Source organism: Asterias amurensis, chromosome 3, assembly GCF_032118995.1.
Source record: "Asterias amurensis chromosome 3, ASM3211899v1".
Classification (NCBI taxonomy): domain Eukaryota; kingdom Metazoa; phylum Echinodermata; class Asteroidea; order Forcipulatida; family Asteriidae; genus Asterias; species Asterias amurensis.
In genome coordinates this window covers 1,788,665-1,814,590 of record NC_092650.1, presented here as the reverse complement: position 1 = coordinate 1,814,590, position 25,926 = coordinate 1,788,665, and the positions used below count along the sequence as shown (strand labels likewise).

At 39.9% G+C, this 25,926-nt stretch overlaps 1 protein-coding gene and 6 non-coding genes across 8 annotated transcripts; 6 read left to right on the top strand and 1 right to left on the bottom strand.

Moving 5' to 3' along the window:
• Positions 1 to 33: 33 nt before the first annotated feature.
• LOC139934752 (uncharacterized) lies at positions 34 to 23,053 on the bottom strand. Of its 2 annotated transcripts, none has more exons than XM_071929150.1 (2): positions 22,755 to 23,053; positions 34 to 12,001 (listed from the first exon to the last, which is right to left on the bottom strand). In XM_071929150.1, exon 2 carries the CDS (start codon positions 11,916 to 11,918, stop codon positions 3,984 to 3,986), a length of 7,935 nt encoding a protein of 2,644 aa, XP_071785251.1. In that variant the 5' UTR covers positions 11,919 to 12,001; positions 22,755 to 23,053; the 3' UTR covers positions 34 to 3,983. The 2 variants fall into 2 exon arrangements, with proteins under 2 accessions (XP_071785251.1, XP_071785250.1); XM_071929149.1 differs by having other exon boundaries at positions 34 to 11,998.
• Trnat-ugu (transfer RNA threonine (anticodon UGU)) lies at positions 2,018 to 2,090 on the top strand. The gene has a single exon. It is a non-coding gene; the product is annotated as a tRNA-Thr (tRNA).
• Trnat-ugu (transfer RNA threonine (anticodon UGU)) lies at positions 2,205 to 2,277 on the top strand. Its single transcript has one exon. It is a non-coding gene; the product is annotated as a tRNA-Thr (tRNA).
• Trnat-ugu (transfer RNA threonine (anticodon UGU)) lies at positions 2,398 to 2,470 on the top strand. The gene has a single exon. It is a non-coding gene; the product is annotated as a tRNA-Thr (tRNA).
• On the top strand, positions 2,604 to 2,676 carry Trnat-ugu (transfer RNA threonine (anticodon UGU)). The gene has a single exon. It is a non-coding gene; the product is annotated as a tRNA-Thr (tRNA).
• Positions 2,790 to 2,862, top strand: Trnat-ugu (transfer RNA threonine (anticodon UGU)). Its single transcript has one exon. It is a non-coding gene; the product is annotated as a tRNA-Thr (tRNA).
• Positions 2,976 to 3,047, top strand: Trnat-ugu (transfer RNA threonine (anticodon UGU)). Its single transcript has one exon. It is a non-coding gene; the product is annotated as a tRNA-Thr (tRNA).
• Positions 23,054 to 25,926: the final 2,873 nt, after the last annotated feature.

The following is a 25,926-nucleotide window of genomic DNA, read 5'->3' as shown; positions in this document are numbered from 1 at the left end:
CTCCACAAGCAAGGCACTTGGGGATGACTCGGGTTAGCCCCTAGCATGACGACAAAGCTTTCTTACTGGGGGAAGACCGGGGTCTTAAGCAACGAATAAGCAACTAAATGATCTACAAGCTAAAACTCCCAAAGATAAATTCAGACTTGCTATTTTATTACCAAAGGCAACAGTAACAAAACAAACACACACACACACACCATACAACAGAATGACAATAATATAACAATTAAGGTTATTTCAGTAAGCAACATGTAAAGGCAAAAAACACCAAACATTTTAAGTGATTAACTGAACTTGATGTTTCGGTCAAAGTCACATAATGGGGACTTTTGGGACTCTAGACAGCTGACTTACCAGGTAAATCCATAGCTCTCAGTTCTCAGTTATATGCGCATACTCAGAACTGTAGAAAGGAAAATTAACTGGGAAGTCTGCTGCCACCTAGCGTTCCAAAGTCTTTCATTCCTTGTGGAAAATTAACGGGAGTCTGCTGCCACCTGGCGTTATATTCCTTCGGCGTGATCCTTTACGTCATCGAGAGCCGAGTATTGTGAAACATTAAGTGGGGCTGAAAAATTGGTCTTTCAACAGTATTTACGGTACGAGAAAAATACAAAGTTTACAAAAGAAACATAAATAGTGGTATCTAATTAAAAAACACAATTTTATGGCGTTGTAGAATAAATAAAGGCACCCAGATAGTATAAGGCAAGTTAGCAAAAGCAAGGTAAAACCATAATGAAATATTTACAAACATTTCTTCTTAAAAAACACGTACAAAACCTCGGTTAAAACATTATCTTCAATATCATGTGAAAAAAATATCAGCGTTAAGTACAGCTTAGTATGAAAATCTTTGTATAATCAAAATGTATAAAATTAAAGTATTTTTTGTCAAGTTATATTAATCAAGTCCTATTAATGACTGCTCGGTTTCAGTCATTATTTACAAAAATACAAAAAGTTGATATATTATAACCAAAAGTTCGTTCTAAATGGTTTAAGTTCATTTCCTGTTTTCTAAGGCAAAGTCTTTGATGCAGTATAAACAGTTATCACAATACACAACTATGTTTTGCTCTGCCCCATAATTACCATCGAACCTGTACTTCAAGTTGATCATAGTAACATGGCCCAATTTCATAAACACCGTACGCAGACAAACCAAGAAAGCACAGACACTTCAGCAAAAACGGGTTACCAGCAAACATCATATAAACTTTACTTTGTTGCGACTGGTACTCCACTCATTATTTTGCTTATAACAAAGAAATTTTGTAAGCATTATTTTCTGCTAAACAGCTTTGTGATATGTTTAAGAACGACGTTTTGTTTGTTACACTTCATATAAAGTCACACAAGTTACGAGTACAAGTTTTAAGTGTATTCAAAATGTACAGGTCTTTATCCGTTCCACTGTGTAGGAGCAAATGGGATGTCCCATTCCCAAATACCATCTTCAAATTCAAGTTATTTTGTCAATAATAGTTCATTGCTACAAAACGAGAAAACAAAAACTTGACGAAGTTTACAAAAACTAACATTAGATTCTCGTTTCTTGCTCTCGGTGACGTCATAACTTAAGTAGAATTAGTTGCCCTACCGAGTTAAAATCTATTTCAGATGTTGTGTCACATTCCTTTCAAGATATTTACAATCAATATGAATTATACACTAACAATATTAGGTAAACAAACAATATTACTCAATCTAACTAACTAAATTGCATATTATTATAAACTTCGATTACAACAAAAAACAATTGGTTGTATGAAAAGATAGCTATAATTTATTGGGACGAAAAACTTAAACATTTGAATAAAATGTCTTTGTATTTTGGGTTGATCCCCAAAAAGCTCAACACCGTTTCACACAAAACCATAATAGCGAGTCCAAAACTTGCTCCCTTCCAACCTCGGTTTCAAGGCATTGATTTTAATATTGATCTTAAAACAAGATGGCCGAAATTGGTGACGTACCATTGTAAAATAAGGGGCTTGCTCACTGACATAAAGCCTTCATAGCTCAGTGGTTAGAGCACTGGTCTTGTAAACCAGGGGTCGTGAGTTCGAATCTCATTGAAGGCTTCTTTTTAGCTTGATAAAAATATCAAATTTCACATTTTTTTCATACTTATAACAATGTCTTCATACCCCTTGTGAAGTACCACTGTAAAATAAGGGGCTTGTCAAATTCCAGAGGCCTTCATAGCTCAGTGGTTAGAGCACTGGTCTTGTAAACCAGGGGTCGTGAGTTCGAATCTCATTGAAGGCTTTGTTTTAGCTCGATAAAAATATCAAATTAATTTGTTTTTACTTTTAACATTTAAATAATGTCTTTACACTATTTTTGTGACGTACCATTGAAAAATTAGCAGCTACTAACCTCCGCGAAGCCTTCATAGCTCAGTGGTTAGAGCACTGGTCTTGTAAACCAGGGGTCGTGAGTTCGAATCTCATTGAAGGCTTCTTTTTAGCTTGATAATAATATCAAATTTAACATGTTTTTTTTTTTACATAAACATGTAACATTAAATAATGTCTATACACTATATTTTTGACGCAACATTGAAAAATAATGGGCTTGCTCATTGACATGAAGCCTTCATAGCTCAGTGGTTAGAGCACTGGTCTTGTAAACCAGGGGTCGTGAGTTCGAATCTCATTGAAGGCTTCTTTTTAGCTTGATAAAAATGTCAGATTTAACATTTTTTATACTTATAACAATGTCTTCACACCACTTGTAAAGTACCATTGTAAAACGAGGGGATTGCTAATTTTCCAGAGGCCTTCATAGCTCAGTGGTTAGAGCACTGGTCTTGTAAACCAGGGGTCGTGAGTTCGAATCTCATTGAAGGCTTCTTTTTAACTTGATAAAAATGTCAGATTTAACATTTTTTATACTTATAACAATGTCTTCACACTACTTGTAAAGTACCATTGTAAAACGAGGGGATTGCTAACTTTCCAGAGGCCTTCATAGCTCAGTGGTTAGAGCACTGGTCTTGTAAACGATGGTCGTGAGTTCGAATCTCATTGAAAGCTTATGTTTAACCTTTTTTTAACATTCTAAATTTAATTTTGGAGCAAAGGGAACTATGGTATCAATGTCAACAAGTAGTTAGTGGCCTGACGTTTCAATCTTTCTAAAAGGCTAAAATAGTTGGTAATGGTTTCTTTGTATAAGAATGGGTCAAAAGTTAATGTTGCCAATTTAACAGTTTTCGAATTTCATCAAAAATCTACGAAGCGCATGTCTTTTGGTATAATTACATTCACATGCATTTTGTCCAAACTTGGAATTGTTGCAGAACGTTTGGACGTGACTGGATTGTTCCCAGTCCATTAAACCAAAATTGGCAGCATGGAGCTATAAGCCATTTTGAGATAAGGCCGGTGTCAGATGCAATGGGGTCCGCCATGCAATATTGTCCGCTCCGGACACTTTTGCATATGCAATCGTGTCCGGGGCTATGCAAAAACCGTTCGGCGGACATTAACATGACTGTACATGTATGTGCGCGCGGTTCATGCACCGAGTATATTATGCAGCATGAATATTCACGTATTTTATGATTGCAGGGAATACCCAACGGCCGAACATTTCCCATGTCATTCATGACATGCACATAGCTTATAAAACAAATGGCGAACGTTTTCCGTCGACCAAGGGCATTTAACTTACTGCAAGGACGGTTTTGCACGGGGCGGACACAACTGCATATTATGCAAAAGCGTCCGGGCGGACACAATTGCATTATGCAGTAGCGTTCGGCGGACATTATTGCATATGAAATTCTCTCCTCCGGATAGTGTTGCATAGAGGACATAATTGCATGCGACACCGGCACAAGACAATGACACTATAAGGTTTGGATAAATTTGTTTGTATACACCCAAACCAAAAAGTGCAATCCTATAGCATGTCAACCATAGTTTATCTCAAATGGACATTTTTTTACCAACCTGTGGTTACAACCTTTAGGACGAGATATGATTTTTTTGAAACTCATGTCGGTTCAGCATCCCCAAAGATTTGAATTTGAGTCCGCATTCCTTACACTTATGCGGATAGTTGAGTTTATGGCGTTGCTGGTGATACCTAAGCCCAGTTATGTTGAGATACTTTGCGTCACATAACGTACACACGTAATCCCCTGCGTCATGCGTTTGTTTAATATGCGTCTGTAGCTGGTCTTGTGTTGGGAAGGACTGCCCACACGCGGCGCGCGTACACTTGTGGTTCTCAACACCCTGCTTCTGATGCCATTTAAGAATGTGTTTCCTGAGTTGGTATTCGGCCTTGGTAGTGTAGCCGCAGTTGAAACACATGTGTAGACCTTTTGTGTTTGTGTGTTGGAACTTGTTGTGAATGAGTAGCTCCCTTGAGCTATTGCAGTATTGATTACAGTGCGTGCAACGATATGGGGTTTGAATTGGGCGCTCGTTCAGTGACGGTCTAACTGTGCTGGTGGTGGCAGCTGGACTGGCTATTAAGGAGCTTGCTTCAGCAGCCCTTGTATCACCCATCTGGGTTTTAGTATAAGGAGCATACGCCGGCTGTATATTTTGCTGAACTGGTGTGGACATAGCGACTTGTGGGTTTACTTGTTTCATGGGGACAATACTACCGGTCGTCGCTTCGTTTTGAAATGTTACATGGCCAGCATTTGTTATCAAGTTGCCTGGGATAACATTTACGGTTGTCGTAGTTACTGCTCCTACAGTGCTGCCTGATGAGTGACGTATTTCAGGTGAATTTGAGATATTGCATTTGTCTGTAGGAATAAGTGTATTTCTAATTGAAACATGTGGAGGTCCAGGCACAATCGCAGCGATCTTCGCAGGAGACATTGGCTTCATACTATGGACCTTATTTGTGACAGGTTTGTTTTTATGGTCCCGTTTTGCCTTTTTCTTCCTTGGCGTAGTTGTGGTCTCCTTGCAGAATTTTGCAAAATGATCATTTTTTACGTGCGCGCGAATTTCAGACCTAAAGTAACTTTTGAATGAGCAAAATTGACACTCTAAGTCTGTTTCTAATTTACTTGCGTCTGATCTTGGTTTTTTGGATATTGGTCCTTTAGGAGGTCGACCCCTCTTTCTCTTTTTAGTTAGCATCTTGGAGGATGGATTAGGAATCTCTGCAACGTGTGACACTGGTTTTGTGATGGCAGGTGCTTCTGGCGAGCGAGTGACAGATTTGTTTGGATTATGGAGAAAGGTTGAGGGTTGAGGTTGAATTGAAGTGGGTTTTCCAGAAGGACTTGCCTGTAAAGATGGTTGAAGATTTTCCTGGCTGTCCTTTGATGAGAGAGGTTGCTGGCCTGATAACAAAGGCTGCTGGCCCGATGAGTGAGGCTGCTGGACTGATGAGAGAGGCTGCTGGCCGGATAAGAGAGGCTGCTGGCTTGACGATAGAGGCTGCTGGCCAGCTGAGAGGGGCTGCTGGCCGGATAAGAGAGGCTGTTGGCCTGATGAGAGAGGCTGCTGGCCTGACGATAGAGGCTGCTGGCCAGCTGAGAGGGGCTGCTGGCCGGATAAGAGAGGCTGTTGGCCGGATAAGAGAGGCTGTTGGCCTGATGAGAGAGGCTGCTGGCCTGACGATAGAGGCTGCTGGCCTGATGAGAGAGGCTGCTGGCCGGATAAGAGAGGCTGTTGGCCGGATAAGAGAGGCTGTTGGCCTGATGCATCGATCCATGCATTTTGAAGTTTTGATTTCATTTTCGGGTATTTTGCCGTTGTGTCTGGCCCGAGGGTGAATGGTTGATTAGATGCTCTTTTTCGATTCATTGCGATGCCAATGGCATCTTTGACTTGATGTATTGTTTGGTCAACACTGACCGAGTGTGATGACGTGATGACCGTGACAGGGTTCTCGCATCTTCCGTCACGTCTAGCCCCTTGCACCGTCGGCTGAATTCCAGATGAAGTCGTCTCAGCTTCAAAATTCCTTGGCTCAACTAACTTGGCGGGATACGTGTATCCGTGAAGAATATCTGGCGTGGACATGGAACGACTTAGAATCCGTGACCTCCTCTCAAGCAGTTTGTTCCGTATCGTGAGCTGAGTTGGGCTTAGGTTGTTCTTCAGAAACGAATGTATTGGTGGCGGTGTTGGAATGGAGGTTAGATCCACTACGCTAGATGCTCTGATTGGACCTCGCTCCCCTGATGTGAACGCACGGTGGCAGAGATGACTATTTGATAACAAATACGGCATGGGAAGTCGTACTTCGTAAACAGGTTGTTCATAATTAATTAATTGTTTGTAACTGAGGTCGACTGCTTGTTGTTGAATGCTGAGATCAGTTGCTTTATTTCTCTGACTTTGTTGAGCAGCTCCCTGGGAAAAAGCATCTAGAACATTATCTGCTTCTAGTAATGGAGACGAAGAGGGCGCCGGGTTGAAGAAAAATGTTGACTTTCTTCCGTAATCTTGGTCTTCCTTTGAGTGTTGTTGCCGTGTGTCAACCGTTGACGCAGGCGCAGTTTCAGACGCATGTGTCGTCAGACTGACTGCCTGCTGCTGAGGTTGGGTGTCATATTGTTCTCGTGCCGGTGGGGTTGGACCTTGTCTTTGCAATGATTTCGTTGGGGCTCTGAGCTGATCGGCGTAGGGTGTGTGGTGGCCGTCTGTGTGACCCGCGTCCCCATGGGTTTGGTTTGGAAGATGGTGTACAGTGTGCTCCCGAACTCTTAATGCTTCTTCATTTTGAGTTTCTTCTTCCTCTTTAAGCGAGTCTTCAATAATGGACTTCAGTGTTTCTCTGAATGCGCCACCTTTCCTGCATTGATCGACGAGGTAACTCGCAAGTTCCTCTGGCAAGGATTTTAAGAGAGCTTCTTCCGTGGATGTCCACGTTCTCGTAGTTCTGCCTCGAGTGCTTGGTGGGGGTGTAGGGGTTGGAGTCATAGACCCTCTTGGTGATGGACCTTCCCGTTGCCCGATAGTTTGGTCGTCTTTTGACTGTGGCATGACTTGTGGTATGATTTGTTTACTTTCCAGAGAATTGGCAACACTTTCAGGTGTCACTTTTGCCGCTGTCTCATTTTGAGTAAGAACAGGGACTCGCGAATTCCTGGCATCGTACACCTCTTGGTAGCTCATCGCTCGCATTCTGTTTGTTTCAGCCAAATTACCGATAAAGGCTGATGCTGGGAGAGACGTTGGGTCACACTGGGCAGTGACGTCAGCTTGGGCAGGCCGGTCAGCTTGGTCCGCACCGGGAGGCTGTCCATAGTTGGTCCTAGGGGCAGCCTTCTGGGGGTGATTCTGATGAATAAAAGGAACGTCACTTCTTATCATTTTATTTGTGGCTGCAGCAGTTGCCATTCGCTTCAGATGTTCAAAATCACTTGTTATGTGATCGTGGGGAGGGTTTTGCGCTGGTGTGACTTGAGTGGGTGTTAATGTACTAACTTTATTTGGGGTTTGTTTGCCTTCGACATCACCTCTTGAGGCCCGAAATAACTGTTGTTGTGCTTGGTAGGAATGGGTAAGGTTGTCTACTGCACCTTGGTTAGTCGCTGATGTCGTCATCAAAAGCCCCCTACTAACAGCACCAGGAGACTGTCCCCTCGGGCCAACTTCGTGAAATTGTGGTGCTCTAGGAAAGGATGTAGCTCTTGTTTGTTCGAAGCGCTCCCTGGCCTGACTTTGTTGCTCACTAGAACTTGGTCCTACCATGACGTCAGGTGAGACTGATGCTATCCGTGGAGTAGAAGCCCGCTGTTGGGGTGTTCTATGGGACTGATCGTGTCGGCTGCCAGCTAGTGTGGCGTTCTGTGAGGGGTAGACTGCTTGGCCTTGCTGAGGATACACCACTGGAGACTGTCTTGCTCTGTCCGTGGCGTTCACAAAGTGTGACAGCTGTTGTCGAGGCATTAAGCTTGGATGCATTGGGTACTGAACCACTGAAAGATTTGGGTGGGCTGGGTTTGGTCTTGGGTACTGGTGCTGCTGAGAGTAGCTGACGGCAGTGTTTGACTGGGATTGTACATTATTTGGTGCAATCTGAGGCAATTGGGGCGGGACTCTCGAAACTGACACTGCTTCAATGTGCTGGTTTTGAGCTGTCAATTGTTCGTTCGATCGCATTACAACAGGGTTTTGTGGTGGATAGCGATATGCTTCTTTGTTATACGCTATAAAACGTTTCCCACCAGGAAACTCAATTGGGACCCCATTACGAATATTTACAAACTGATCATTAGGATAGAAAGGCCGATTATGCTGAGACACGGTTACCGTTTGGTCTGGTGGAATCAATGGCGGCTGTGTGGAAGGCAGCTGCGGCCTGAAATCTGGATGCATTCTCCTCTCTTGTGTCAGACACCTTCTGAGCTCAATAAACTGTTCTGGTTTCTCGTGATCTGGCGCCGAGTAATCTACAACAGTAAAGTTGCTTTTGTATCTACCGCGACTTCTTGGTTGCGACCATTGATCTGCGAGGGGGTTCAAAGAACCTTGGATTCCTACACCTGATGAGGAGTTGAGCTGTTGTGAAGTAAACATTTGCCTACTTTGGTTTTTACTGCCTGGAAACCTAGGGCGAGCGGGGCGAAAATGTCTCATCTCTCCTGGCCCTCTGGGGTACTGTACCGATGACGTTAATTGAATATTGGTTGGATTTGGTGATGATTGAGTATTTGTTTCTTGTGTTGTTGCTCCAGATGTTGCGATACTCTGACTAACTTTATAGTTAGGATCAACTATTGAGGGCAATGTTGTAATTTCAGACATGATAGCGAGGGAAATTGCAGTGTCGATCTCGCGGCGTCTTGAATCTTTGTCAAACTGGGAAGGGTCACTTCTAGGGGATACTGCACCGGTTTGTTGTTGAGCCTGGTTTTGACCCGTTTTGCTTCCCACGTCTACAATCACAGTTTGATTTATGCCCCCATTTGGTGTTTTATCATCTTCCCTTCTAAGTGACGAGATCACGCGAGGTTTGATTCCAGCAACGGGAACGCCAAAGCTTGTTTCCTGAACAGATCGGTGATCAGCAACCTTACATAACTCGTTTGCAGTAACATCATGTTTCTGCTGGTGGGTCAGTGGAACAGTGGTGGGAGTGTGAGTAATTACACTGGTAACAGTTGAACTTGCTTGTACTTGCACAAATCCCTCTGCATCGTCAACAATTTCATTCGTACCACCTTCTTTGTTAACAGATCTTTTGCCTTCCCGGGAATCTTGATTTGTCTGATCCTTGCCAATGTCTACAGATACTTGACCCGTGGAAGAGGTGACTTCAACCGTGCTCGAAGCGCAGCTCGAACTGTCAGTAACTTCTAAGCGCTGCCGTATCTCATCAGGCGTCAGCTCATCAAGGCATTCGTGCAATACGCCCGCCATTTGTTTTTCTGTTGAAACGCAGCGGTCGGTAATTGATGCCACCGCTCGTTCGATCTCGGAATTGACTTCAGAAACGGACGAGTCTACCGATTCAAAATCACAGACTTCAACTGTTACTTCATTGGCATAACCACAAATCTCAGGGCAGTTTGCAACTTCATGAGTAAACAATGGCTGGTACTCGGGGGACGTCATTTTGTCACATCGTGAACTAGCGACGTCATCAATATTATCGGGCATTTTTGAAACGTCATCAGTTCTGTGGTCTTCTTTCTCTTTTTTTTGTCTCAACGTTGGATACACAAAGGGGTCTGAGCCTTGCGTAGTTTCAGGATGGTCATTTGAAGGCAACGCACCGGCATACAAATCCTTACCGGTGTCACCCCCGTTGGCAATTGGGTGTTCACTGCCCTCCTTCATTTGCTGAACTATTTGTTGATATTCCGCATCTTCAAAATTCTCATCATCGACAGGAAGTGACGTAACCGATGACTCTCGTGAAGATTCCTGTGAGTTGGCGACACTGTCGGTAGCTGTGTCGGCACTGAATGCAGAGCTGGCAAAGAATACATCGTTGACGATATTGTCTGAGGGTTCGGCGCCTGGCGGAAATTCGGTTTGCTGGGGTTGTATCGTTTCAATCGCTCCCGGCAGATCTACTGTTTGAACCTGAACACTTTGAACGTCTGAAATCACCAATGATGGGATAGTTGAAATTGTTTCTTCACTCGAAAGTACGACTGAAACATCTTTGTTCTGAGGTACATCCAACTTGGGAAGATGAACAGTTTGCACGTCTTCAGTATCAGCAAAACGCCCTGACATTGTAGGGCTACGTCGTGAAGAATCATGGATATGGCCACGGGTATGATCTGGAGAATGAACTGGGCAATGACCTGGCGAATGACCAGGGGAATCAAGGTCAGGTAACGGTGACGTCATATTGAGTGTCGACATTTTTCCATTTCTTGCCGAAGATGGATCAGTACCGGTAACATTAGTCTTTGACGATTGAAGGGATTCACTCGATTGACAAGCGTGGGACTGGTGTGGACCGTGTTCTTTGTTAGTAGGGCTACTAACATCCCTAACATTCTCATCCAAGGAGCTTTGTTGGTACAAAATCCCAACCCTTTGTGAGGTAGCAATGGACAATTTATCCCGGTGTTTAGATGATTTTCGCTCCTCACTACTCAAAGGATCATGTGGATTTAAGTTTTCTAAGAATCCATCCACAGTCCTAGATGGTTTCGAAAGCATAGTTTTGGAGGTATCATTTGTTTCTTGTGTTTCTGAAATATTGAGACTGTTTTGAGAGTCATTCAACTGACGGTGCTGGTTTGAATGTGGCCCTGAATGCTCAATGGTTGGAGTTAATTTAGAGGTAAAACGGCCCTCTATTGTTTGATCTCCTGCAGTTTCGATTGTCGTCCCTCTAGCGTTGTTGCTGAACTGATGGGAATCTCTTGGGAAAACCTCTTTGTTCCAAGATGTATTTGGAACACAAAGTCCAGTCCTGACTTCTAAGCTCTCAATGGACTTTGTTTTCTCAATTTTATCACTCGGTGGACGTTCATAATTCGAAGATTCTCTCGAGTCAAGAAAAGGGATGCATTCGGCATCTTGACAGCCAAATGTTTTGGATTCTTCGACCTTTCTACTCACCCGACTTTTCGGGTTCGGGGAGCTTGCCGTCAAATGTGGTTTCGGGAAAGTAAATGGCGAGCATCGTAAGTCTCTGTTTTCAGTGGTTAGCAAAGGTGGGGACAACATTGGAGGGTCATCAAACGTCGGTCTCGAAACAACAGTCCATGAGTCTAGAATTTCTAAACGTGGGGGTCCATCGCATGGTTCTTCGACTTCATCAAAGTCTCTTTCGATATCTGTTTCCTCTGGTATGGATTCCGAATACTCTAAAGTCTCACTTGAACCGGTCGAGGAGATACTTTCGGCATCAAAATTAACCGAAAATGTGTCCCCGATTGTATCTGAATCGACTGAAGGATACTCGTATGTCCTCATCATCTGATCGGACTCACTATCTGACATGAGGATCGGGGTTGTAACCATGTTGCCTTCTGGTGACACACGATCCGTCAAGACGCCATGTTCTTTACCATCATCCATCGGAACTGTATTCAAATCACGCAACATACTGGTGAAAACATTCCGGTTAACATCGGAACGTTCTTTTAGACTTTTGGTATCCAATCTGTTAAATTCACGGAAGCTTGTGGGTCGTTGGCAAGCTTTCTCCCCACCGTCTCCTCCAACCGATTCGCCCGTATCCTCATAGTTGAAACGTGTCGGACCAAGGGAGCTCGGATCATAATTCGTCTTCTCCAACAGAATAAAGCAACTCTTGATCTTGCCAGACGCAATTAATTTCTGTGTGGTGCTTCCGGGCGATAACATCACGGGGCTGAGAGTAGCTTTCCTACCCGTTGACCACCACTCGGGTGGACCCTCGGGTATCTCCACGGTCGTTGGGCATACCGGCTTCTCTTCCGACAGGTACATGTCGGTAACGGGTGTCTGGTCATCTTGTTGTGCCATCTCGCATGGTAATCATGTAGGTTGGAGTGGTGTTGAAGATTGGTTTGGCTTCAGTATATCTTTCGCCATCACAGAGACCACTGCTAGGAAGAAACAAACAAACAAACAAACATTAGAAGTTAATTAACTTACCATAGACCCTACTGTATCAAAGTCAATGACTGGTTACCATACAGTAAACAAGTTACTGCAACGTAAACTACTTTTCAATTCAACTCAAATACACGTTTATTTCTATACTTCCAAAAAGATATCAACAATTACATGTGTTACGGAGTAAAGTAAAAAACTACTGGTTTTGCATACATTGAATGTAAAGTTAACGACTATTTTTATGCGCCATCTTTGTGTCACAAAATGTTGCAAGCATTCGTCCAAACTTTGCTTCAACTGTTTTAATTTTCAGTTACAGATCAATAACCGATTTGGGGAACCTCGAAATTGTATTTTTTTTCCCAATTTCAATTGAGGCGTGTGTAAATACGCGTCATGCTCCAATTCAGATTTCGTTTTCGTTTGACAAGATAATTGTGGTTGCCAAATCAACATGCGTCAGTGAAACATATTGATGATTTATTCGTAGACATTATTAAACGATGGCAGATGCTTAATTTATATATCGAAGCACAGTTTTACATGTTTGCAAGTTTTGATAAATCTGTACATGATGGCAATGTTTGCATGGCACTCGAGTCTAGATCGAACCTACAGCCCCAAATTTTATATAGTGGCTTCGCCTATGCCTTATAGGCGAAGCCTATGTGCATTATATTTAGGGAAAGTAATTACAGGTGACACTTATTGTTAATTGATCGAAAAGGATGATTAAAAATGACGCGCGTGTCCAAAAAATCTTCAATAAATTTATAATAACTCGCCAAGGCCCATAATTGCAAAGTAAAAGACCATACCGGCGGTTTGCGTAAATATTTATATAGTTTGGTTCTTGTGTTTAGTGTAATAGCAACGTGAACAAAGAGACATTGCTTTTAACAATGGTGAGTCATGTGACTGACGTCACAGAGAGATGACAGATTAATCGAATTTCCATAGTTCTATATCGAAGGGAGAACAATAGACCAGATCTCTCAGATTAGTCTCTTCAATTTTGTCAAAATAGTGTACCATGGATCTTACTAATTGAAGTATATAGGTCGACACGCTAAAATCTTCGAGTCACGTCTTTTCAAGCCTTTTTCGTATGTTTTTCGAAGTGGTCAGTTCTGCATAATTTAACCAGGCTTCAAGTATCATGCGGCGGAGGCCAGACCTTCATTATAATAAGATCACATCGCCATAGCAACCTTTCGGCCATGTCACTCAATTTGATTGTTCTGTATTGCACCAATTAATGCCCGGGCGTTGTGTTATATTAAAGGTGTATAGGCCAATATATAACACAGTGGTCTTAATAGTGGTCGCGTGGATGGAATAAAATAGTTGTTATATCTATAAAGACAATATCATTGTCTCAGAACTCGTCTTTTACTTGAAGTTATTCTTTAGACGCAATTGTCATTTTTGCTTGGTTGGGTATTGTGTTAGTAAGTGTAGGCCAATTAACAAAGAGAATTGGTGTTTAAAGGAACACGTTGCCTTGGATCGGACGAGTTGGTCTATAAAAAGCGTTTGTTATGAAACGTATATGGTTAGAAAGATGTTTTAAAAGTAGAATATAATGATCCACACAAGTATCTCTCAAAATTGCACGGTTTTCTTTTTACGTCGCGAACTATCACGGTCGGCCATTTATGGGGGTCAAAATTTTGACCCCCATAAATGGCCGACCGTGTTATTGGACGAGGTAAAAAGAAAACCACGCAATTTCGAGGCATATTTGTGTAGATCATTGTATTCTACTTTTACATCATCTTTCTAACCATATGCATTTTATAATAAACGGTCAAAAACGCTTTTCAAAGACCAACTCGACCGATCCAAGGCAACGTGTTCCTTTAATAGGGATCGCATGGATTGACATTTTAGCTTTGCCCATTATTGACACTACTATTGTTTCAGAAAGAGTATATATACAACTCGTCTTTGACTTGAAGTTACAATTTATTCTTTAGACGCAATGTATTTTGGTTCAAACCATATCTGTTTCGAGTAGTGTTGGTTTTGAACAGAACCGTATGGTTGAAAACTCAATGTTGCGACCAGTATACCAACACTACCCGAAAGAGGTATCCAAATAGTGTTACCGGCAAACCTCTCCTAATCATACTTCCACCGTGCAAAGTTTCAAATCCTACTTTGCTATTGTTACAGTTATGTGACCATGTTCAGATAACCATTATACTAAAGGCCTTTACGGTTAAGGTCATGCGTAAAAGGTTTTACTAGTTTTAACTTGGTCTTAATTAATAGCAGTGGTCGCGTGATGGAATAAAATAGTTGTAACCATAAAGACAATATCATTGTCTCAGAAAGAGTCAAATTATACTCAACTCGTCTTTTACTTGAAGATGTTCTTTAGACGGTTAAGGTCATGCGTAAAAGGCTTTAACTTCCCATTATGTGAAATTCCTCTCATTGATTAATATCTGCTTAAATTTGCGTACAAAACTTTGTTCAGCCCTACCACTCTACAATTATACTTAAAGGCAGTGGACACTATCGGTAATTACTCAAAATAATTATCATCATAAAACCTTACTTCATTACGAGTAATGGGGAGAGGTTGATGGTATAAAACTTTGTGACAAACAGCTCCCTCTGAAGTGACGTAGTTTTCGAGAAAGAAGTAATTTTCCACGAATTTGATTTCGAGACCTCAAGTTTAGAATTTGAGGTCTCGAAATCAAGCATCAGAAAGCACACAACTTCGTGACACAAGGGTTTTTCTTCTTTCATTATTATCTCGCAAATTCGACGACCGATTGAGCTCAAATTTTCACAGGTTTGTTATTTTATGCGTATGTTGAGATACACCAACTGTGAAGACTAGTCTTTGACAATTACCACTAGTGTCCACTGTCTTTAATTATTTGTTGTCAGATTCATGTTATGTTTATACATGTAGCCGAACTTTCCTCGCCGGAGTGGTCCCATGAGCGCGCTTTGCGGGCTTATAAAGTTTTCCTTTGCCTTTTTCTTAAACAAGCAACTTTTTAGCGCCTTTAAATTTAAGGTTCAAGATAATCTAGCGTTATGTAAGAATGAAAAGGGGTTCCAAGTGCGTTAAATGCAACATTTGATATGGAAATGTCCAATCCCAGATTGTTTAAAGGCTATATTTCTTTGGCCAATGTTGCGTTTCGCTTCCAGATGCAATGGTCAACACTGCCATGGTCAGCTGTCTGTTTGGTTTGATGAGCCGTACACAAGTGTCTGTTGTCGTCTTCGTGACAGACTATAAGGAACCGTTGAAATGAATTCTTATAAACCTGGGCCCAATTTCATAAAGCCTGTAAGCACAAAATCTTGCTTAGCATAAAATGTCTTCCTTAATAAAAACAGGATTACCAACCAAATGTCCACGTGATTTCCATGAGCAAACAACAGCTGAATGCCAGTTATATGCAACACATTAAAATATGGTTGGTATCTTGTTTGTATCAAGGAAGAAATTTCATGCTAAGCAATTTTGTTGTGCTTACAGGCTTTATTAAATTGGGCCCTGACTACATGTTGGTACAGACATGGGTTATATATGGCTACCTTAAACTATTCCAGTTATGTACCACACGCATACTACAACTCGCCCAATTATTTATGTAAATGCAATTTTCAAAAATTCTTCCAGTTCCAAACGTGTAGAGTTGAAATACTGTTCAGGTCAAGTAAATGAATTTTATATGTATTTTATATATTATTTTTTTCAATTAATATAATTTATTTATTTATTTATTTATTCTACACAGAACCATAAAAGTGGCTTTTTGTATAGCACTCCAATTCGTCACACTCGAGTGACGCTCATATTATGGCGCTCCATTTTTTTCCCGCCATTTTTATTAGTCATCGTTTCTCCGGCATTCACATAATATTTAACAAAGCAAAACAACAACAACAACAATATTGTTACCCCTGGTCACTGGGTCATACAAGGCCACGTGCAAGGCTATGCTGTTCAAGATTCGACACGGAGTCACGGGTCAACACCGAGGGTGAAAGGAGGGAAAGGAGGTAAAGAAACCACCGAGTCAACCGGAGCCCAAAATTGTTGGGGCTCAAATCGAAGAATCGTCGAGAAAAAAAAACCACTATAAGTAAAAAATTCTGTATATAGAAAACCTTACAGCCCTGTGGAGAATTAAACTTGTTTAAATTCTAATAAAAGATATAATTGCGCAGCTGAGGCTAAATAAGTCAAGCTCAATATACACCCACATTTGATTAGATTGCGTCTTATGATCAGCGTTGTCGTATAGTGATGAGTTTTATAATCTAATGTTAACCACAAATGTCCTCAAAATAATTCCCATTTCATAATTCCACCATTAACTATAGAAAGTCACGCATGAATTGCATTTTCAGGGTCGATATTCCATGGAGTGTTGAATACACATCGACCAGCTCTTCATTATTAAATTATTCGATAATTCACATTAGGGGTTAAAAATGACTTTTTTTGCTAAAGAGTGCTTTGTCGTTAAACGATTATTATGAGCACATAATGTTGTCGATCAAACTAGGCACCAATGAACTTTGAACCTTGCAAACTCGGCACCTATACACTATAACAAGATTGGTATAGAGCAGTCACAATTGATGTTTTGTTTGATCAAACTAAATCAAACAGACATTTTTAACTTTGTACATTAAGTCGCCTTACAGACACTGGACACTATTGGTCTTTGTCAAGAGCAGTCTTCTCACTTGGTGTATCTCAACATGCACAAAATAACAAACCTGTGAAAATTTGACCACAAGTGTTCATCGAAGTTGCGAGATAATGATGGAGGGGGGGGGGAACACCCTTGTCACACGAAGTTGTGTTCTTTCAGATGCTAGATTTCGGGACCTGAACATCGAATTCTGAGGTCTCGAAATCAAATTCGTGGAAAATTTATACTTCTTTCTCGAAAACTAGGTTATTTTACTTCATTGGGAGCCGTTTCTCGCAATGTTTTATACTATTAACAGCTCTCCATTGCTTGTTACCAAGTAAGTTTTAATAATTATTTTCAGAAATTACCAATAGTGTCCACTGCCTTAAACTCCGTTGTGTGCGTCGGAAGTAAAGAACCCAGCACAATTTTCAGCATGTAAACATTTTCCTCAATTTCGGTTGCGGCTGTTATGTAACAACCAAAATAGCTGCGGCCCTGCGTTTTGTACGTTTTCAAATACGGTATTCTAGCTTTTCGTTTCAGAGGGAAAATTTCCACGGCCAAAAATGGTTCTCATATAATAATATCGAAGTCTTATACAGCGCACGTATCTATAACAAGGTACTCAAGGCGCTGAGTATATACAAACTTTCAGAAAGATGGGTTATTGCATGCAGTGATGGATTCTGAGACCCAATTATTTAGCACCGTAAGTGTTTACAAGGTGCTACGGCGCATTAAGCAGCCAAAACCAGGATCACCGGGGTGAACCCCCTTCTCTTCTCGATAAGTGCACTGGGTTCTTTTACATGCGTTACACAACACATGGGACAAACGACTTTACGTCCCGTCCGAAGGACGAAGCAATGGTAAAGTGTCACGGCTGTGGATTCGAACCCACACTCTGCTGATCAGAAACACCAGAGTTTGAATTCGGTGCTCTTAGAGCTCATTCTGCAAGTTTCAGACTGAAATTAAACAATGATGTTTTTTTCTTCACAAACCCTGTAAAATACATAATTTCAACGAAAAACGAAAAATATTTACAATTTCCCCCATAAAAGCCACGGTTATGCGGACGAAAACTCATTGTTTTGGTTTCTAATTAACTACTGGCGGAACCTCTTATATTTGGATGATATTTAATACAACTTAAAAGCGATAGTTTGTTTTGAATTCGTATAAAAATTGCTATATTAAACATTTGAGGCTCATATCGGCAAATAATGATTGCATCTCTTTTAAAACGATACACAAAATATACGATCAAAAAAAAAATTGTTTTGGGCAAATTTGTCTTGAAGCAGCGTGGTTAAGACACGTCACCACGACGGATTCTTTTATAAAGCCAGTTTTGTGTTAGGCAAATGGAGACGGGCGATTCGCTGAGGGAGGAAGGTCCGACGTGCTTAATTCGTGAAACGATCTACGTCCGAAGGCCACTCTCGCCTAATAAACTAATTTTTACAGAGAATAATAATTAGCATAACAATTTTAAATTGGCCTATATTTGAAAACTCAAAATGATAATACATGCTATTGAAAGAATATGAAATTTCATGTCATTAAAAACTGTACTTTCAGAGATTGCTGTTTTGGGGGTGGGTGGATCGAAATGTATATTCAGAAATTGTAATTTTTAGGTAAATTTATGCAGTAATTTATGTCACTGATCTTGACTAGAAACAGAATAATTTTCGATGAAATGGAACACATGAAAAGTAATTTGATCTTTCATTCGACCCCTTTTATCAAAATAGGAAAGCTGAGTCTATCCCACACTTCAACCGTGAAGGTAGGCCTAATTGAGATACACGTCATTTCTCAAAAGAAAAAACACACAGTATTAAATTGGATTTTGCCAACACTGCTGATTTTAAAGCTCAAATTATTTTTATTTGTACAGTAACAAATACTGTTCGCAAGGGACGACATTTTAACATGCTGAACTGTGTGAGCAGTTAACAAAGATAACAAGTTAAATAAAAAATTATCATAAAACATACAAAACCAAAGGGATAAATAACCGGGAAAAAAATGAAACAGGACGTACTAAAAAAGCAAATCTTTTTTTAAGAGAAGTCATAGGTGCAATGAAGGCACAAAAGAAATGGACAAGGGACTACAAAGGGAGGGGGTGGGGGTACACTAAAAGAGTAGGTTGAGAGTTATAGGAGAATAGAGATTCACATTTTTCAACCATACTGTTTGTTGATTTTTAAAACCAAATCACGCAGAATCCCTTACATCCATCTTCATAACAATCCATAACATTCATGCATAAAGCGGCTTTTTCGGGGTAGTTACCACAGTATGTTCCTAGCTTGAAGAATCGGGAGATATTTCCTATTTATTTTACAAGTAAATATTTTTTTCAAAATAGATACCCGAGTCTAATTATAATCGATGAAAATTAATATCATTCACCGGTATTGAAGAGTAGGCCTAATTAATAAGCAAACCAGGTCATGACAAGGAAAACTACATTAAAGGAACACGTTGCCTTGGATCGGACGAGTTGGTCTATAAAAAAAGCGTGTGAAACTGTTTGTTATGAAATGCATATGGTTAGAAAGATGTTTTAAAAGTAGAATAAAATGATCCACACAAGTATCACTCACAATTGCACGGTTTTCCTTTTACCTCGTCGACTAACACGGTCTGCCATTTATGGTAGTCAAATTTTTTACTCCAATAAATGGCTGACCATGTTAGTTCGCAAAGTAAAAGGAAAACCGTGCAATTTCGAGGCATGTTTGTGTGGATCAGTTTATTCTACTTTTACAACATCTTTCTAACCATTGCATTTTAAAACAAACGGTTACAAACACTTTTCATAGACCAACTCGACCGATCCAAGGCAACGTGTTCCTTTAACGTCATACTTATAGTAGTCACTTTCTCCAGCTTCAAAACCAACCTGAAAACTTACTCGTTCGGTTTCAGCTGTAAGTACCCGTCATTAGCAGAGTTTTTTTTTTACGATGCGCCATGTGTGAGACTTACATAAGTTGTTTGTACATTGGCTGTTAAAAGGTGTTGAAATTGAGTATTACGTGTGGTTTTATACCTTATAGAAAGGGATGGGCAAGATTCCGACCTCGGTCGATTAGAGAGAGAGAGAGAGAGAGAGATAGATAACTGAGGTGTCGTGGAACATTTAAGAAGACAATGCGCATTTGTAACAGCACATTCATTTATCACATGAATGTTGAATGTGTGTAGAAACATGGAGGGAGAATATTATTAAGTTTCCTTTAGCAATTTTTAAAAGCTGCGGTTCGTCTTTTGTTTGAACATTTCTATGTATCTGTACACCATGCTGCAAAATTGATAAGTGTATGTGTTTTTCTGATACTGTTTTGTAATCACACAATGAACTAAACAAGTTCTAGAGATTTAATACTTTGTTTAGTCTTGATTCAATGAGATGGAATCAACCAATTCCTTTAAGTTCAAGAAGGTGGTGCTCTTACTGTCAAGAGAGGGCTCACTTCACATTAAGAAAGACAGTTGAGACCCCAAGCAGGCATTGTAGCTGAAGCCTGTTCTCAAGTGACTACTTTGCCATAAAGTTGTTGTTGTTTTATTTCTTGCTGAAAAGTGTGTTTCTGAAGAGATTTTCAACCAACCATGTTTAAAGGGATTGTTTTTTGGAAGTAAGGTAAAACAACTTTCATCCTCTCTAGCCTAAATTAATTTTTTTTTTTACAAAGATATTGACAAAAGTTTGGTGGTTAGGGCTTTAAAATGAAACAAGAAAAATAAATTTAATGTTTTTATTATTTTAAAGTTCCTTTTGAGACCAAAGATGAAGCTACTGTTCTCCGTCTTGTTCACACGTTTTCTTCAAACTTAGACTTGATTGTGGCAATTCTATTCTGTATTGTATGGACTCCCTGATGAAGATCTTGCTAACCAGCGTGTACAAAACACTGCTGCTTGCCTCGTTTTCTTGTCTGCCTTGTTCCACCATATTACACCAGTACTAATGAATTTGCCTTGGCTTTCGGTTAAGTTTTGTATGATTTATAAAATTCTTTGTAAACTTTCAAAACTCAAACATGTCAATCTCCTGCTTATTTATCTGAACTTTTAATTTTGGTTTTTACCCATACACCGATGTGTGTTAGCACTGTATACTCAGTACTTTCCCGAGTCCTGTGAAAAAATATCACAGGCATGTTACTCGGGTGGGATTCGAACCCACGACCCTTGCAATTCTAGAGCAGTGTCTTACCAACTAGACTACCGAGGTTGCCCGGCAGCTAGAGGCAGTTCGAATCCTATGTTTTGGCAGCGGGTACCGCAACGATATAATAGATGTTAAATTTGCATCGGGGATAAAGAATATTAAAGTACTGAGTATACAGTGCTAACACACATCGGTGTATGGGTAAAAACCAAAATTAATATTCTTTATCCCCGATGCAAATTTAACATCTATTTTATCTGAACTTGTTCACCATTATTCCCCTACTTAGACTTTACGATCATCTCAACAGTCATTGCTTTCAACATCAAGAGCTTACTCCACTTTTTTTATGGCCACAGATCAATTTCTTTTGTCACACCGTTTCTTTTGGATAGTCTTCCTGTGCATATTTGCCAGGCTAGTTCTTTACAATTAAAGCTGCTTGTTTGTAATCTGCTTATTTGTAACTGTATCTTTAACTCATTGTATTTTATTGTTCTCTATGCGATTAGAGGCTTTTTGCATTAGGCGTTTTACAAATGTCTATATTTTAATATAAGTATTAAAGGAAACCTTGGGCCGATTTTACTAAGCAATAAAATTCATTGCAAGACAAATTGTCAGTATTACCATACTGATTTGTACTGTGACATCACACTTAACTAACCAACCATGATTGATTTGCAGTTAACAATCTTGGCTCTTCGTGAAATTGGCCAGGTACTACTACTGTGTAGTGGAAACAGCAATTTAGAGTACGTGCACCTAGGTTCTACACCCATTTGACATGGGATATAACTCTATCCGGCCATGCATTATGTTAGTCGACGAGGTAAAAGGAAAACCACGCAGTTTCGAGTGATACTTGTGTGGATCTTTGTATTCTACTTTTAAAACATCTTTCTAACCATATGCATTTCATAACAAGCAGTTTCAAACGCTTTTCAAAGACCAACTCGACCGATCCAAGGCAACGTGTTCCTTTAATATACGGCTATTGTGTACCGCAGGCATGTCACATCAAACTGTATCAATGTAAGTTGCAGCTTTTCCCTGAAAGATCCGCAACGATGCTTTATTATAATGACTTTATTATTATCCGTTTGACAAACGATCAACAGGAGACTGCATAACATAACAATGGACGATTACAATTTTAGATTTCTGTGTTATGTATAGTTTTTCATTTTTACTCGTTTTATAAGCAAAGTCTGATGAGAGGGCACATCTTTTTTTGATGACAGTTTTTTTTACATACTTTTCCCTTGTAAAAGGTTTCTGCTTGTTGTTATAACAACTATTGTATTGTCCGAAGAATTAAATAAATAAATATATATATTATTAGCCAGTAACAAAAGTACTAAATGGTTTTCTTAGCGTCTGTTTACGACGAAACAATGGATTGATGGGGAAACCCCCACCAACGACGGTTGTGATTGCACAATTCAATTTAAGCCACCATACACGTGCTTTCAAAACATAAATGTTAGAGCCCTATAATATTCACGACCCTTTAACCCTACTCGTTTCCGTTGGCGTTACATGCACAATCATCTTGCCTTCTTTTGTTCCAAAGTCGATAGTCATTATTGTCATGCAGTTCCTATTCAGAGCATTGAGGCTAATGAAGATAAACATCGATTCAGGAAGGAAAACGAAAATTCAAAACAGAGCTCATGGCACATCATGTTTATAAATGAAATCTAATAACTGCCGCTACCTTTCGGTTTCGATAGGTCGGCTGATTTTCTGTGAACACCAACACACCATAGTGCGGTACCTCAATTGATATACAAGGTGCATCGTTGAATGTCACATGGTGTTTATACTTTTATTTATCTTATGGTTTATCATTTATCTTACCTTTTCTGACGATGACAACACTGCTTCTCACGATACTGTTTTTGCCTCTAGAATCGTCTATAGAACTTGTATTGCGAAATCGGCAATACTAGTAGACCTCGTCGCGTCCACGTCGTCTAAACGTATTTTTAGCGCTCAAAAGAACAGCACAGTCAACTACTATGTGTATGTATTTCAACTACTTTGTTTATTTAGCAGGAAAACTGAATGCGAATCCATCAAGGCCGTTGGGTACCGTTTTATGCAATTTGGTGAGTGGGTTCGTCCGCGAACAATGCGCAGGTACGAGTAGCTTTGCATTAAAAGTCACCGCACCGTGAACCGCTTGCTCTTTGGCTTCGTACTGAACACAACCGCCAACTAGCCAATCCGGTTCTGCCTCGTGCACTATAGACGTGTATTGTACACTCATGGTGGCGAACACGCATTGGGGGAACGTTGTTTTATATCCATACAACAAAAAATCACCGGTAGGAAAAGACTCACATTCATTTGTGCAATGATATTATTATTTAGAAAGGGTCTGTCTCGTCATGACACTTGGCACGTGAACCCAACACGGATATAAAAGCATAAACTAATAAAATAGGCTGCTACTGCAATTATCTACATCAGACTGTGGTCCGTCAGAAGGAAGTCAATGTGTAATAAATGCAATTGAATTTAATTGAATTCGATTTCCCCATTTAAATGATAGCCCCATCCCCTTTGTCAAAGTGTTTTATAGATAATTTTTATTAGTTATGCCATAAGCCTTTATGAGGTAATGGGCACAATATGACACATGGGGGAGGTTTGGGTAAATTTGTCTGTAGACACGAAACAGTAGAGGCCCAAGAAGGTAACAATAATATAACATAGAAAAAGGAACTGAGTTAGGCCTACACGATATACATATATACAATTATTTCTTCTGTCATAAAGAATATTTCGTCTTGTTGAAACCTAGACTTACAACCCATATTTAATATCACTTTATGCGCTTTTATGCACTTCACCTTTTGCCCTTTGCTCTAAGCTGCGAGTCCAAAGTATAAGAGAGTTCGTTTGGGGTCCGGGCCGAAACAGCCTTCGGAAGGCCTTTATTTTTTTAGACCGGGACCATAGAACCTTTCCTTCCGGTTGCTCTGCAGTCCAAAATGGTTTGAAATAACATTGTCCTATACAAGAAGGTGCGTTCGTTTCGGGTATAGGCCGTGCATGTTTTATCTGATGGTGACCTTGTTTTTCTAAATGTTGATTCATAAAACATTGTGACCAATTTTGACGCGATTTGTTGCGATTAACATCGTTTGATGGTTTATTTTATTGGAATGCCACTAAAGTAATAGAAAGAAACTATAAACAAATAGTACTTGCGTGTGCAACGAAAATCTCTTCGCGTGAGTCTTGGCTCTCTTAGAAGAGCCGATCATATTACAGTTTTTATTAAAAAACTTGATACCAAAAACTCTGCACTTATTACGTGGTCCCTGTGTATACTTCAATAGTTCATTGTGTTCGTGTTCATTGTCATTTAAAAAACATCTTTTTCTGCCTCAGTGATTTGGCGCCTTGCCATGGTGCAGCTTACACAATAAGTTGGTATATGGCCTGTTGTGGTGTGTGACAGTAATGGTAATCGCAGTTCTGCCGCCATTCCCTAGACGCAAATTATGGTTTTTGTATAAGTACATCTCCGACCACTCTTAGTGAACCCATAATTATAATTAGTATTTACTTAATGCAACATTCTAATGTATTAATGGCTATAGCCAATCTGAGTCATGCGTACCGGGAAAAAGAGAATTATAATGCACTGTTGCAGTATAGTAAAAATGTACATAATCTTCAATTCTGTTACATCGGCTTACTTATATCAAACAATTTATGTTCACCTCTAAATGCGCTGGACAGTAATTGGTAATTACTCAAGTAATTGGTAGCATAAAAACTTACATGTTGAGAAATGTTGATATTATAAAACATTGTGAGAAACGGTTCTCTCTGAAGTAACGTAGTTTTTTTTTAGAAAGAGGTAATTTCTCACAGGCCTGAAGCCTCTTATAACAGGCACAGTGGTGTTTTTTTTTTCGTTCATTCATTGTTTTCTTGCAGCTTCGATGACGGAGTTATTTTATGCATTTTATGTCGGGATACACCAAGTGAGAATACTCATTTTCTTTGACAATTACCAAAGGTGTTCAGTGCCCAAAATACAAATTTCAATGGCTTCGACGGTTTTTAGATGTGAAACCCCACTTTAAAAAAATGTAATTTGTTGTGCCGTTCCCCGTTATTTGTGGCATGATTGGATGAATGCATGCACTGTATGTGAAATATCATAGGGCCATAGGTCTATTATGCCCAAATTAAGGCAAGATTTGAGAAATAGTTTATTTTAAAGGTTTTCTCGGTCAAATTCGGCAAATGAGCAGCCAATTTCATTTTCAGGCGCTCGAATTAAAGCTATTTTGCCTCACCGGTTTTTACTGCGTTTCAAATTAAGAATTCGGTCATTCAATTTCGTTTTGAGGCATTCAAGTTCCTAGCGCACTCATTCTTTTTTATGACACACAATCATCATTCAATTTAGCAAAGCTGGTTCGACTAGAGATTTTGCTGATTTAATCATTTTCAATTACGCTCACCGAGGATTCAAATAAGTACGACTAAAGAAATACGAATAAACAGATAAACTGTATAAGGCAAACCGTTTCGTACCTTCACAGGTTCAAGATGGAATGTTTTTTTATGCATTTCCTGTTGTTTTTTTGTAAATATTCACCAACCATCTGTTGGCGTGCCAGACATCTTGGCTTTTTTATGTTCAAGAGTGCCAAAACATTAAATCGCATGCCTAAACACACGCCTCAAAAACACTCCTGCGAATTTGAATGCAGTTTCGATGAATTGTTAAATTGAATGATTATTTTGTTAAATCGAATGACGTAAAAGTACATTTGAATAGTCTTAAAATGAAACCGAATGACCCTTTTTAGTAGCATTCGATTTCGTGCGAAATAGAATAGGCTGGTGGTTAAATTGACTGCTCATTTTCCGAAATTGACCGAGAAAACCTATAGTTTATAATAATTAATTTTCCACGAATTTGACTACGAGACCTCAGATTTAGAATTTGAGGTCTCGAAGTCAAGCATCTTCAGGGACAACTTGCGTATTGTCTCTCAAA